The 15,222-nt window shown below is 47.1% G+C and overlaps 1 protein-coding gene across 1 annotated transcript in view; it reads right to left on the bottom strand.

Annotated features, from left to right (window-relative positions):
• otogl (otogelin-like) overlaps window positions 1-5,712 on the bottom strand; it is a gene marked incomplete at both ends in the record, with an annotated part of 73,985 nt that extends 68,273 nt beyond the window's left edge. The window contains 5 exon segments of the mRNA XM_080847632.1: window positions 526-618; window positions 980-1,058; window positions 2,839-2,884; window positions 5,219-5,261; window positions 5,640-5,712. Of these exon segments, the coding sequence (XP_080703758.1) occupies window positions 526-618; window positions 980-1,058; window positions 2,839-2,884; window positions 5,219-5,261; window positions 5,640-5,712 (334 nt within the window).
• Between the last annotated feature and the right edge of the window lie 9,510 nt (window positions 5,713-15,222).

Here is a 15,222-nt window from a genome sequence, read left to right as displayed (position 1 = left end):
CATTTATTTTTAGACACATTTATTTTCAAACACATTTATTTTTAAACACATTTATTTTTAAACACATTTATTTTTAGACACATTTATTTTCTGAATCTGTAACACACACAAACACACAGACATAGACACACATAAACACACACAAAAACCAACTAAACTGTCAACAACACAGCTGCGAGATATGTCAATATATGCTGAAACAGATTGGAAATGACAGATTGCAATATAATATTTATTAATTCACTAAAGAATTCATTGTGTGATTGGCTTTGATGTTGTTTCTCTAACTTTTGTGTGTGTGTTTGAGTGAGAGTGTTCTTATGTGTGTGTGTGTGTGTGTTCCTATGTGTGTGTGTGTGTGTGTGTGTGTGTGTGTGTGTCTCTGTGTGTGTGTGTGTGTGTGTGTGTGTGTGTGTGTGTGTGTGTGTGCATGTGTGTGTGTGTGCGTGTGTTTGTGTGTGTGTGTGTTCCTGTGTGTGTGTGTGTGTGTGTGTGTGTGTGTGTGGTTGTGTGTGTGTGACTCACTGATCTGACAGCGATCTCCCACAGCCTGGAACTGAGCACAATCACAGCGACCGCTCTCCTGACACCAGCCCCCATTAAGACAGCCACAGTACTCTGAAACACACACACACACACACACACACACACACACACACACACACACACACACACACACACACACACACACACGAGCACACACACACGCACACACACGAGCACACACACAAACATACAAACACACATGTGCACACACACACAAGCACACACACACACACACACACACACACACACACACACACACACACACACACACACACACATTCACTCAAAAAAACATAGAGTGATGAAATTGTTGTGTGTGAGGGTGAGTGGTGAGTCTAATAGGACAGTCTGTCTGAGTGGTGTGTTTAAATAAGTAAACAGGTTTGGAGTGTGTGTGTGTGTGTGTGTGTGGTTGCGTGTGTGTGTGTGTTACCTGACGAGGCATCTCGGCCTGTGTAGTTGTGCAGCACAGTGCGAGGGAGGGCAGATTCAGACAGCACGGCGCTGAACGTCTACATTACACACAGACCCATACACCCATACAATCACACACACCCATACAAACACACACACACACACATACACATACATACACACATATACAAACACACACACACACACACACACAGACATACACATACAAGCACACAAACACACACACAGACACAAACACACACACACACTCATTTAAAAACACACACATACATACAGAAATTGACATATTAAAGGTTATCTCTCATCTTTGTTGGTTGAAACACAAGCCCATATTGTTTGTGTCTCACTACTCTGCTGTAATATGATGTTCTGTTTAGATGTCAGGTGACCCTGATGTGGACCGGGCTCTAACCAGAGGCGGCTCTGTGGAACTTAAGGGCCACGTCAGGGCCACATCAGGGCCAGGTCCAGGTCCACGCCAGAGCTCAGTGCCTTGTGTGAACAGGTCGTCCCATCTCTTCCCTGAGCAGAGACGCCGGAGTGTAATAAGTGTCTTCAGTCTGTCAGGACTCCATTTCAGTCTGTCACATGACGTCACAGGACTCTGCTTCAGTCTGTCACATGACGTCACAGGACTCTGCTTCAGTCTGTCACATGACGTCACAGGACTCTGCTTCAATCTGTCACATGACGTCACAGGACTCTGCTTCAGTCTGTCACATGACGTCACAGGACTCTGCTTCAGTCTGTCACATGACGTCACAGGACTCTGCTTCAATCTGTCACATGACGTCACAGGACTCTGCTTCAGTCTGTCACATGACTCTGCTTCAGCTTTGGTGCTAAAAAGTTGCGTAGCGCTTGTAATGAGCCTGTGAAATCAGTTTGGATCTGTGGCTCCCCATCCATCCCTGCACTACATAACCTTGTCTTAGCATCCGCTAGCGCTCCCATCCCTGCACTCCATAACATTATCTTAGCATCCGGTAGTGCTAGCACTCCATCACCTTATCTTAGCGTCCGCTAGCCCTGCCCATCCATCCCTGCACTCCATCACCTTATCTTAGCGTCCGCTAGCCCTCCCCATCCATCCCTGCACTCCATAACCTTATCTTAGCATCCGCTAGTGCTAGCCTTCCCTGCACTCCATAACCTTATCTTAGTGTCCGCTAGCGCTCCCCACTCCATAACCTTATCTTAGCATCCGCTAACTTCAATTCAATTCAATTTTATTTGCATAGCCATAGCGCCATAACAATACAATTGCCTCTAGGCGCTTAACAGAGCCCAGAGCCTAGACCCCCTTAGTGCATGCACAATGGCAACAGGGGCAAGAAAAAACTCCCTGTTAGGCAGGAAGAAACCTTAAGCAGAACCACGGCACATAAGGGGGGACCCATCTGCTTGAGGTCGGCCGGGGGCAACAGGGGTTGTACACAGCCAGCATTTGGTCGCGGGACATAGTATATACACAGACATCCGGTGGTAATATACATGATACAGGCAAGACCAGTGTACTGTACTAATAGGGTAACTGTTACAGGGGTACGGGACGTAGGGGGCGTAACGCTCCCATCCATCCCTGCACTCCATAACCTTATCTTAGCGTCCGCTAGCGCTAGCCTTGGCGGTAATCTCCGCTCCAGGAGCTCCAGGGAGAAGGGCCTTTTAGCCTCCGCCGCGGCTGAGCTCGGGGCCCCACAAAGGGGGCTTTGTGCGAGCGCAGGGAGCCTGGATGTTTTGGTGCCCTGGCCTCGCCTCGCTCCCTCGCTCCCCCCCCCCCCTCCCCCCCCTGTGTGAGTGGTACCCACCTCCTCTCGGTGTGTGTGGGTGTGTGTGTGTGTGAGTGGTACCCACCTCCTCTCGGAAGAGATCTCGTTTCTGCCGCAGTGCATTAACTCTGCTTTTAAAGGGAGACACAAAGAGAGTAGTATCAAGAACACGTAGACAGTAACACACACACATACAAACACACACACACACTAGTATCAAGAACAAGTAGACAGTAACACACACACACACACACACACACACACACACACACAGTAGTATTAAGAACAAGTAGACAGTAACACACACACACACACACACACACACACACACACACACACACACACACACACACACACACACACACACACACACACACACACAAAGTAGTATTAAGAACAAGTAGACAGTGAGACTGCATGTTTAAGGACACTTCTGGTACAGCCTGGCTGCTTCTCCCAACCAGGAGTTCAGCATGGACGGTAGACAGGACGGTCCAGGCCTGATAACCCATTTTATACAAACCATAACACATTTCCCCAACTAAGATCATGAGGCCTAAATATTGAGCCTGTATAGGTAAGTAAAGAGTATTATTTACACAAGTTTTTTATCTTTCGATGACAAAAATCCTTACCTAGCTAATACAATATCAGAGTTAAGTCTAAACATTGCACTGTAATATAAAATACAAAATATTATTTATAACAACCTGTTATATCTATCATTTCTGCTACATACTCCTTCCCTTCACACACACGCTCACACACACACACTCACTCACACACCCACACACACACTCACACACACACACATACTCACACACACACACACACACACACACACACACACACACACACACTGTGTTCCGGTGAGGATCGTATGTCAGATAGCTTCACCTGAGCTCACAGGTGTCCGCAGCCTGTGACATTAAACAACTTTGCAGTGTCTGCCCAGTGTGTGTGTGTGTGTGTGTGTGTGTATTTGTGTGTGTATGTGTGTGTGCCCAGTGTATCAAATAAAGAGGTCTCAGTGACCAGCAGTGTATCATATGAGGAACTCAACAGCCCAACATTTGACCTTTGGCCTTACTTTAACACACATTTAAGGTTGGACCTTACTTTTAAACACATTTAATTACTTTTACACACATTTTAAGTTTGACCTTACTTTTACACACATTTAAGGTTTGATCTTTGACCTTACTTTTACACACATTTAAGGTTTGACCTTTATTTAAAAAACATTTAAGGTTTGACCCTCCCTACTTTAACACACATTTAAGATTGACCTCACTTTAACACACATTTAAGGTTTGAACTTACTTTAACACACATTTAAGGTTTGAACTTACTTTAATACACATTTAAGGTTGAACCTTACTTAAACACACATTTAAGGTTTGACCTTACTTTAACACACATTTAAGGTTGGAGCTTACTTCAATACACATTTAAGATGGGCCCTTACTTTAACGCAAAATTAAGCTTGGACCTTACTTTAACACACATTTAAGGTTTGACCTCACTTTAACACACATTTAAGGTTTGAACTTACTTTAACACACATTTAAGTTTGACATTACTTTAACACACATTTAAGGTTTGACCTCACTTTAACACACATTTAAGGTTTGACCTCACTTTAACACACATTTAAGGTTGACCTTACTTTAACACACTCCAGTTCACCTCTGTCTCAGATATCAGGAATGTAAAGTATGATTCATCATCGCACAAAGAGAACCTTCAGTAACAGAAGAAGAGCCAATGCAGAAAGGGCTGCCTAAGCCTGTGTAAATACCCCCATGGAAGGATGATCGTTTTGGGTTGATTGCCTGCTTTGTATATGCCTTATTGGTTTTTGATGTGTGCCTAAATGATAATGTATTATTTGAGGAATTTAAGAAGAATGCATAAAGTGGAAACGTTTAATGGACCCTTATAAGGATAGAGCTCTTACGGTGGAGGGAGTTTACCAGTTTATTAAATGTACTTCTACGTTAGGGAAGAAAATAAAAGAGTAACTAACCCTACTGAATAATGTAAACAATAATGAATAATGTAAACAATAACTAATGACGAAATAATGTCATCGCTATTCAGCTGATGAGGATCAGCAGGCAAGGCACAGACACGCAGGTAGGGTAGATTTGAGGCGCGTGATTCAGCTGATTCAGGCAGTAAACTAAACAGGTGATTCAGGTCAGTAAACTATACAGGTTATTCAGATCAGTAAACTAAACAGGTGATTCAGGTCAGTAAACTATACAGGTTATTCAGATCAGTAAACTAAACAGGTGATTCAGGTCAGTAAACTATAGAGGTGATTCAGGTCAGTACATTTTACAGGTGAGCGGATCAGTAAAATACACAGGTGATTCAGGTCAGTAAAATATACAGGTGATTCAGGTCAGTAACTTATACATGTGAGCGTCACAGCCACATGTTCACTGCTACACACTGACCTGTCTGGTCTGGTCTGAGGCTTTAGCAACTGGCAGTGAAGTCCTGGCGGAGAAAGAGAAGCGTTTCAGTTTGGAGAAGGTGCGCATGACCTATAGATGACCTATAGATGACCTATAGAGGACCTTTATGATTTGTAGTGGGATTTGTTATTGAACAATCTCTCTCCCAAACAGTTAGCACACTTCCACTAGTCCAAATACAGAACTACATTTCTGAGTGAGAAGTGTAGCATTTTGATTCAAAAATGCTATCAAAATAAAACGATAATATCCCAATAAAATAAAGAGATGTCTATTTACCCTCCCTCTAACTAACAGCTTTGTGGCCCATAATGCAGCAGTACCCTAACCCTAACCCACAGGAACTACTAACTAAGTCCCCCAGAATGCACCAGAACCGGAGCGACAGGAAGCAGCTCACCCTGAAGTAGAACCAGCTGGAGGGACAGGACCGCCAGGGAGGAGAGTGGAGTCCCCGTCCACCGCCTGGTCATCGCAGGGCAGCGTCCAGAGTCCAGCGCGGCTCGCAGGCGGAGTCACACACACACACACACACACACACTCACTCACACACTCTCTGCTCACACACACTCTGCTCACACACTCATCGCAGGGCAGAGTCCCGGGTCCAGCGCGGCTCGCAGGCGGAAATCAAGAGCTCATGTTCTGCCACACATCCAAGAGAAAGGCTGCTGGTGGAGTCACACACACACACACACACACTCACTCACTCACACACTCTCAGCTCACTCACTCTCAGCTCACACACTTCTTCCTCACACACTCTCTCTGCTCAGGCGAAGTCACATCAGCGGTGAATGAGGAGTAATTCAGCCACACGCAGACTGAGAGAGAGTTTCGACTAGGCTGGCTGCACACACACACACACACACACACACACACACTTCTCTTCTGTGGAGTAATTCAGCCACACGCAGACTGAGAGAGAGCTACTCTTCTGTGAGATTACCTGAGAAAGGGAGAGAGAGGGAGAGAGAGAGGGAGGAGGAGAGAGAAGGAGAGAGAGAGGGAGAGAGAGGGGAGAGAGAGAGGGAGAGAGAGGGGAGAGAGAGAGAGAGGGAGGGAGATAGAATGGGCAGAGGGAGAGAGAGAGAGAGAGAGAGAGAGAGTAGGAGGGGCCTGCTTGAAGCCTTTGTGAAGACAAGAGACCAGAGTAATCTCTAGTGGATTCATTAGATCACACACACACACACACACACACACACACACACACACACACACACACACACACACACACACACACACCAGACCAGAGTAATCTCTAGCAGATTCATTAGATCACAGAACAATGGTGTCAAATATGCTCATTTGTAGACCAAGGAAAATATTGGTTTTCGCTCCATTTATTACACTACACACCAAACACACACACACACATATTTAAATTATTTATTTGAATTCACCAATTATATTCTGTACAGAAACAAACATTTATCAAACATTTATCAGAGGTTGAATACAACTTAGTGACATGGGTACAAACAACCTCTCCTATGCCAAACAGCAAGACTACCTATAGCAGCTGATACAGAGCAGAACTTTGCTAGTCTCTTACTAAGTCCTGCCAGTCGTAGCCCACTGACCGAAAGCTTATGGACATGCCCAAGACTTTCAAATATCAATACTACCAGCTTACATGTATAGGGTAGGTATCTCATCTTAGCAACAATGGGCTGGTATTTGGGCAGGTCAACTTGTCAAGGAAGGTTATGTCCATATAGAGGTCATAGACACAGACTACCACCTCCCTTTTAACCTTGTCCAAGAAAACAACTTTAGGGGTGTTAAACCAATCTGGCATTATACAGGAGTGTTTGTACATTTACACATTTGAGGGGGAATACTCCCTTGCTAGAAATGAGGTTGACAATGCGGTCATGGCATGCAGTATAAAGTCCTTTGTACTTATTACAGCCATTAACAATATGAGCGATGGATTCTTAATGTTGGTTGGGATTACAGTGCATTATACAGTGTGGATGATGGTTGTTAGGGTACCACAATGCGAGTATGTATTTAGTTGGCAACACCTGTAGTCTGGCTTAAACAGTAAAGCAGAGGATGTGCTCTCCTACAGCAGCACTGCTGTACACACACACACACACACACACACACACACACACACACACACACACACACCAGGATACAAGCAGGCGCTTGAGCACACGTGTGCCAGGTTGCAAAAGCGAGAAGATGAGGATGGGATGAACTAGATGAGGCCACGAGAGGAGAGGTATAAATCACACTAACATGTTTCACCTCCTCAGAGAGAGAGAGAGAGAGAGAGAGAGAGAGAGAGAGAGAGAGAGAGGGAGAGAGAGAGGGAGAGAGAGGGAGAGAGAGATACAGGGAGAGAGAGAGAGAGAGAGAGAGAGAGAGAGAGAGAGAGAGAGAGAGAGAGAGAATACATTTCATAAGCAGCCAGACATTTAAAAGTATAGATGAGAGCTGTCAGTAATGATCCTCTGTTGTTTTTTAAACCCGTATCTATGGCAACCAGCTGCCCATCAGCAGTCCTACTGAGGATGGTGTTAGATTGGGTGTGGACAGGCCAGACTTTATATCGCCCCCTGAAGGCCAGACTAGGGGAGGGCCTCTCTCTACATCGCCCCCTGCAGGCAGTGAGGAGTAACAGCACTGGCACGTTTGACATAATGCACCATAACCTTTTATTTTGATAACGACAGACTGGAGCCTTCTGACTTAACACTAACACCCACAATATATGTATAATTAGCAGAAGTCTACAAAATCCATTAGAAGTACAATTGTGAAGGGTGAATTACATATTAACAATATATTATCTATTATAAATTGTAAAGGGTGATTTCAGGAACTTCGCATTCCGAAATGCAAAGTAAATGAGAGAAACAAAAGTACTTAAATATTTGGGGAGGGTGATTTTTGAGATGCGTTTTCAATTCAGACTTAGAAACGACGATGAATAGTTTTGTATTGGAGTTTCTGTGAGAGTGAGTGTCTGTGAGAAAGGCATCGGAGTGTGTGTTAGTTGTGTGTGTGTGTGTGTGTGTGTGTGTGTGTGAGGTATTGGAGTGTGTGTGTGTGTGTGTGAGAGAGGCATTGGAGTGTGTGTTAGTTGTGTGTGTGTGTGTGTGTGTGTGTGTGAGGTATTGGAGTGTGTGTGTGTGTGTGAGAGAGGCATTGGAGTGTGTGTGAGTTTGTAAGAGAGGCATTGGAGTGTGTGTGTGTGTGTGTGTGAGAGAGGCATTGTGTGGAAACAGTTTTTTTTAACTGTGAATGCACTCAAATTTAGCATAAAACTTCAGATAAATCGACTTATGGATTTTGTCGTGTGAGAACCTTACTTTATTTCAATGAACTAAATTATTTCTATACACTGACTGTGAACTTACCTTGCAATTGGCAATTCATGAACTCAAGGTTGTGTCTTAGGTACATGGATATGCACCGAAGTGGCCACCGGCAGGCCAAAGAGGTCACGAGAAGCTGCCTGCAGACTGCCCTGCGCAGCCGTGTGAAGTTCATGAGTGGTCCATTAAGTTAAAACTAATAACATCAGGTCTTTTTCCCGTGAAACTCTCCAAGTTCTCCTGCATTCACCTAATTCTCACCTCGGCATGAAATAAAGTCTCAGTTATCCGTGTCTAAATCCTGTCCCCGACTCCTGTGTCCATCGCTGTGTCCTCCATCCAGTCACGTCACGCCCTGCTGTTCATTCAGTCACGTCACGCCCTCATGCAGTCATGTCACACCCTCATGCAGTCATGCAGTCATGTCACGCCCTCATGCAGTCATGTCACACCCTCATGCAGTCATGTCACGCCCTCATGCAGTCATGTCACACCCTCATGCAGTCATGTCACGCCCTCACGCAGTCATGTCACGCCCTCATGCAGTCATGTCACGCCCTCATGCAGTCATGTCACGCCCTCATGCAGTCATGTCACACCCTCATGCAGTCATGTCACGCCCTCACGCAGTCATGCAGTCATGCAGTCATGTCACGCCCTCACGCAGTCATGTCACGCCCTCATGCAGTCATGCAGTCATGTCACGCCCTCATGCAGTCATGTCACGCCCTCATGCAGTCATGCAGTCATGTCACGCCCTCATGCAGTCATGTCACGCCCTCACGCAGTCATGTCACGCCCTCATGCAGTCATGCAGTCATGTCACGCCCTCACGCAGTCATGTCACGCCCTCATGTAGTCATGCAGTCATGTCACGCCCTCATGCAGTCATGTCACGCCCTCATGCAGTCATGTCACGCCCTCATGCAGTCATGCAGTCATGTCACGCCCTCACGCAGTCATGTCACGCCCTCATGCAGTCATGCAGTCATGTCACGCCCTCATGCAGTCATGTCACGCCCTCATGCAGTCATGTCACGCCCTCATGCAGTCACGTCACGCCCTCATGCAGTCATGTCACGCCCTCATAGAGTCATGTCACGCCCTCATGCAGTCATGCAGTCATGCAGTCATGTCACGCCCTCATGCAGTCATGTCACGCCCTCACGCAGTCATGTCACGCCCTCATGCAGTCATGTCACGCCCTCATAGAGTCATGTCACGCCCTCATGCAGTCATGTAGTCATGTCACGCCCTCATGCAGTCATGTCACGCCCTCATGCAGTCATGCAGTCATGTCACGCCCTCATGCAGTCATGTCACGCCCTCACGCAGTCATGTCACGCCCTCATGCAGTCATGCAGTCATGTCACGCCCTCACGCAGTCATGTCACGCCCTCATGCAGTCATGCAGTCATGTCACGCCCTCATGCAGTCATGTCACGCCCTCATGCAGTCATGCAGTCATGTCACGCCCTCATGTAGTCATGCAGTCATGTCACGCCCTCATGCAGTCATGTCACGCCCTCATGCAGTCATGTCACGCCCTCATGTAGTCATGCAGTCATGTCACGCCCTCATGCAGTCATGTCACGCCCTCATGCAGTCATGTCACGCCGTCATGCAGTCATGTCACGCCCTCATGCAGTCATGCAGTCATGTCACGCCCTCATGCAGTCATGTCACGCCCTCACGCAGTCATGTCACGCCCTCACGCTGTCATGTCACGCCCTCACGCAGTCATGTCACGCCCTCATGCAGTCATGTCACGCCCTCACGCAGTCATGTCACGCCCTCATGCAGTCATGCAGTCATGTCACGCCCTCATGCAGTCATGTCACGCCGTCATGCAGTCATGTCACGCCCTCATGCAGTCATGCAGTCATGTCACGCCCTCACGCAGTCATGTCACGCCCTCATGCAGTCATGCAGTCATGTCACGCCCTCATGCAGTCATGTCACGCCCTCACGCAGTCATGTCACGCCCTCATGCAGTCATGCAGTCATGTCACGCCCTCATGCAGTCATGTCACGCCGTCATGCAGTCATGTCACGCCCTCATGCAGTCATGCAGTCATGTCACGCCCTCACGCAGTCATGTCACGCCCTCATGCAGTCATGCAGTCATGTCACGCCCTCATGCAGTCATGTCACGCCCTCATGCAGTCATGTCACGCCCTCATGCAGTCATGTCACGCCCTCACGCAGTCATGTCACGCCCTCATGCAGTCATGCAGTCATGTCACGCCCTCACGCAGTCATGTCACGCCCTCATGCAGTCATGCAGTCATGTCACGCCCTCATGCAGTCATGTCACGCCCTCATGCAGTCATGTCACGCCCTCATGCAGTCATGCAGTCATGTCACGCCCTCACGCAGTCATGTCACGCCCTCATGCAGTCATGCAGTCATGTCACGCCCTCATGCAGTCATGTCACGCCCTCATGCAGTCATGTCACGCCCTCATGCAGTCATGTCACGCCCTCACGCAGTCATGTCACGCCCTCATGCAGTCATGCAGTCATGTCACGCCCTCACGCAGTCATGTCACGCCCTCATGCAGTCATGCAGTCATGTCACGCCCTCACGCAGTCATGTCACGCCCTCATGCAGTCATGCAGTCATGTCACGCCCTCATGCAGTCATGTCACGCCCTCATGCAGTCATGTCACGCCCTCATGCAGTCATGCAGTCATGTCACGCCCTCACGCAGTCATGTCACGCCCTCATGCAGTCATGCAGTCATGTCACGCCCTCATGCAGTCATGTCACGCCCTCACGCAGTCATGTCACGCCCTCACGCAGTCATGTCACGCCCTCATGCAGTCATGTCACACCCTCATGCAGTCACGTCACGCCCTCACGCAGTCATGTCACGCCCTCATGCAGTCACGTCACGCCCTCACGCAGTCATGTCACGCCCTCATGCAGTCATGTCACGCCTTCATGCAGTCATGTCACGCCCTCATGCAGTCATGCAGTCATGTCACGCCCTCATGCAGTCATGTCACGCCCTCATGTCACGCCCTCATGCAGTCATGCAGTCATGTCACGCCCTCATGCAGTCATGTCATGCCCTCATGCAGTCATGTCACGCCCTCATGCAGTCATGCAGTCATGTCACGCCCTCATGCAGTCATGTCACGCCCTCATGCAGTCATGTCACGCCCTCATGCAGTCATGTCACGCCCTCATGTCACGCCCTCATGTCACGCCCTCATGCAGTCATGTCACGCCCTCATGTCACGCCCTCATGCAGTCATGTCACGCCCTCATGTCACGCCCTCATGTCACGCCCTCATGCAGTCATGTCACGCCCTCATGCAGTCATGTCACGCCCTCATGTCACGCCCTCACGCAGTCATGTCACGCCCTCATGCAGTCATGCAGTCATGTCACGCCCTCATGCAGTCATGTCACGCCCTCATGTCACGCCCTCATGCAGTCATGTCACGCCCTCATGCAGTCATGCAGTCATGTCACGCCCTCATGCAGTCATGTCACGCCCTCATGCAGTCATGTCACGCCCTCATGCAGTCATGCAGTCATGTCACGCCCTCATGCAGTCATGTCACGCCCTCATGCAGTCATGTCACGCCCTCATGCAGTCATGTCACGCCCTCATGCAGTCATGTCACGCCCTCATGCAGTCATGTCACGCCCTGCTGTTCATAAGGACTGAATGAGGTCCATTCCTACAGATTCTGTCTCTGATAAAGATGTGATTGATATCAGGGGCCGTATTCACAAAGCCTTTTATCTTACCACTAGGAGTGCTCCTAACTCGCGCTAAAACCTTTTACGTAGGAGTAATTTCTTAAAAGTGATTCACAACGGCTCTGAGACCTACTCATACTAAGGATAATACCAACTCCTAAGCTTAAGATAAAAACTCCGTTGCTATGGATGACGTCGCTTCTCATGCACGAGTTTAGAAGGGGTGAGGACGGTGATTGGTTGTTGACAGGCTCTCTCATTAAAAACTCATTCGTGACGTCTCTCTAACAATCCCACTATATCGACTGAAAATAAGAGAATAACCTAGGCTTCAAATTAAGTCATATTAAATAGTTATGGACAGTGCAGTTAGCAGAATGCACACGCATGATGACAAGTTTGTGCATCCAACGGGAATGACACTTAGCACGTTAAGAGAAATATAAAGCGATCAATATAAAATATGGCAATTGCATGTAATCAAGGCAGTAATAATTAAAGCACCCAGCAAACTGTTAGGATATTATATTTCCAGCCCTTGACCACTTCAAATATCAGCACATACGGCCCTTCAAGCCCTCCAATCTTAATTGATCAAAGCGAAACGAACGTGAACCGTAGCCTAGGCGAAAGCCTACTGGTCCCAATAGCCACTGTCACCCCAGCGGCATCCAGCTGGTAAGTTCTCAAAAACCTGCGACCGCTCTCCGTTGAAATGCACCAGTCATCGGTACATCCAGGCCACGGTGGACGAATTATTGTGTGTGTCCCGTCACTGGACATTCCTGCGATCGCCATGGAATTTACTTTGATATTGTGTAATAAGCGATTGTCTGGATAAACTGTTGGATGATGTGGGGTCTACAGTGCGTTGATAGTTTGATGAATTAAACGGCTGACTGATGATTCCCAGTGTCGTCAGTTGCGTTTTCCGCGAAGCCAAACAAAAATCTTTATGTTTCCAAACATTTCACTTCGGGACACATCGTTGTTTAAAGGCGTCATTGCATCCCGCGCTAATTCTACGACAATATTAATACCTTCACGGTTTAAGCAATGTCTTTTATCAATTCCAAGTCGGCTGCAGCCATCTTACGATTTTTTGTGAATAGGTCTTAGTGATTTAGGAGTCCTCATGAGGAGTTTTAAGCTGTCCTAGACTTAGGTGCTACTTTTAGGGATAAAATATTTTGTGAATTGCTCTTAGTAAAAAAAATTAGGAGTCCTACATTTAAGACTGACACGCCCATTATTTTTAGGAGTTTCTCCTAAATTCGCCACTTATGACCTACTTTTAGCCCTAAGATTCTTTGTGAATACGGCCCCAGGTGTGTTTGGCTTTCATCAGGGGTTTATTTATTATAGAGCAGAAAACATCATTAAACATCATGGGCCCTATCTTGCACCCAGCGCAATTGACATTGTCACCGACGCATGTATCATTCCTATCTTGCACCCGGCGCACAGCGCGATTTTCCCTCTAGAGGCGCGCTTCGAAATGAACTTGCGTCGACATGGGCGGGGGCGGAACAGAGAAGGCGTTTCTCTGGCGCAAGTGGTATTTTGCAGTTTCAAAACAACGCCGTGCGCCGTGCGCCATTGACCAAAAAAAAGCTGGTCTAATGTTCGGCGCAATGTCTAAAGTCTGTAACGCGTATTCAGAACGCTATTTTAAGGGCGCATGTGCTTGCCCGCACAGTATAGGACCTGTAGGCTACACTTTACTTCTGTCGTCTTCACGAGAGATTTACACCAATTGTTTGGCAAGCCATATATAATTACAAGGAAAATAAAGTATTTACCACATGAGGAAATAATTGTGATATCCGTATCCAAGACATTTAAAAACTAGGCATACATCTAGCGTACACAATTGACCCAAATGATTCAGGTTAATTGAAGCTGCGTGACATTTGATTTATTGTATGGCTTTGTTGCATTTATTTAATGCCAGTATTATTATAAATCTTGTAATCTCTGTGTATGTGGACTTTATTTATGTACCTTGGGTTTGGTCAGCTGGTGCACTGGCTTGGGTGCCGATTTCCATGCCCCCAAATCCCTGCACGCTCTCAGGCGTGAGGGTAGACGTGGCGATGTCCTCTGCTGCCGTCAGATCCTGGGTCGAGGCAGATCCACTTCCCGTGAAGGCACGAGAACGTGTGTTACCTTCCAGCTTGGATGTCCCACGTCTCCGGACGTCATTATAGCGTTTTCGGCAACGTTTTCGGGTGCCCCGTTGCAGAAACAATCACGGCAATATCTTGACATGCTTGCTTGACTTTGCTTACTTTTGGAGGGTTTCTCGCATCCCCATATATATCTATCTCCCGGCTTTTTACAAAGCCATACAATAAATCAAATGTCACGCAGCTTCAATTAACCTGAATCATTTGGGTCAATGTGTAGGCTACATGTATGCTTATTTTTAAAATATCTTGGATATGGATTTCACAATGATTTCCTCAAGTGGTAAATACTTTATTTTCCTTGTAATTATATATGGCTTGCCAAAAAATTGGTGTAAATCTCACGTCGGTCTCCTCAGCTGTGAACTTCTCCGGTCTTCCACCAGGTAATTCCGCCATCAAAATAACAAGCCGCTATGGACTATGCGCTTCTCGCTCTTAAAGGGAATGTGAAATGACGCTCCGATTGGTTTATTGCATATTACGCCCAAACCACACCTATGGCTGAGTAACCTCCTTTGGACCAACCCTTTTGACACTTGCGCTGGACGCAAGTGTGTTTTTTCCGCCGTTAAAATAGCAACTGCGCCATAGAGCCGCCCACACAGCTACTTGCGCTTGGCGCCGTCCTACTTGCGTTTCTGATCGGCAAGATAGGGCCCCATGTGTCCAAGTGCACCAATACAAGAAATAAAAAAGAGAAAAGTAGTAAACCTAACTGGCTCCATCTATTCTCACCTATGCT

This window comes from Sprattus sprattus, assembly GCF_963457725.1.
Source record: "Sprattus sprattus genome assembly, chromosome: 11".
Classification (NCBI taxonomy): Eukaryota; Metazoa; Chordata; class Actinopteri; order Clupeiformes; family Clupeidae; genus Sprattus; species Sprattus sprattus.
Note: the sequence above shows the minus strand (reverse complement) of the source record. Positions and strands in the feature narration are given on the sequence as shown.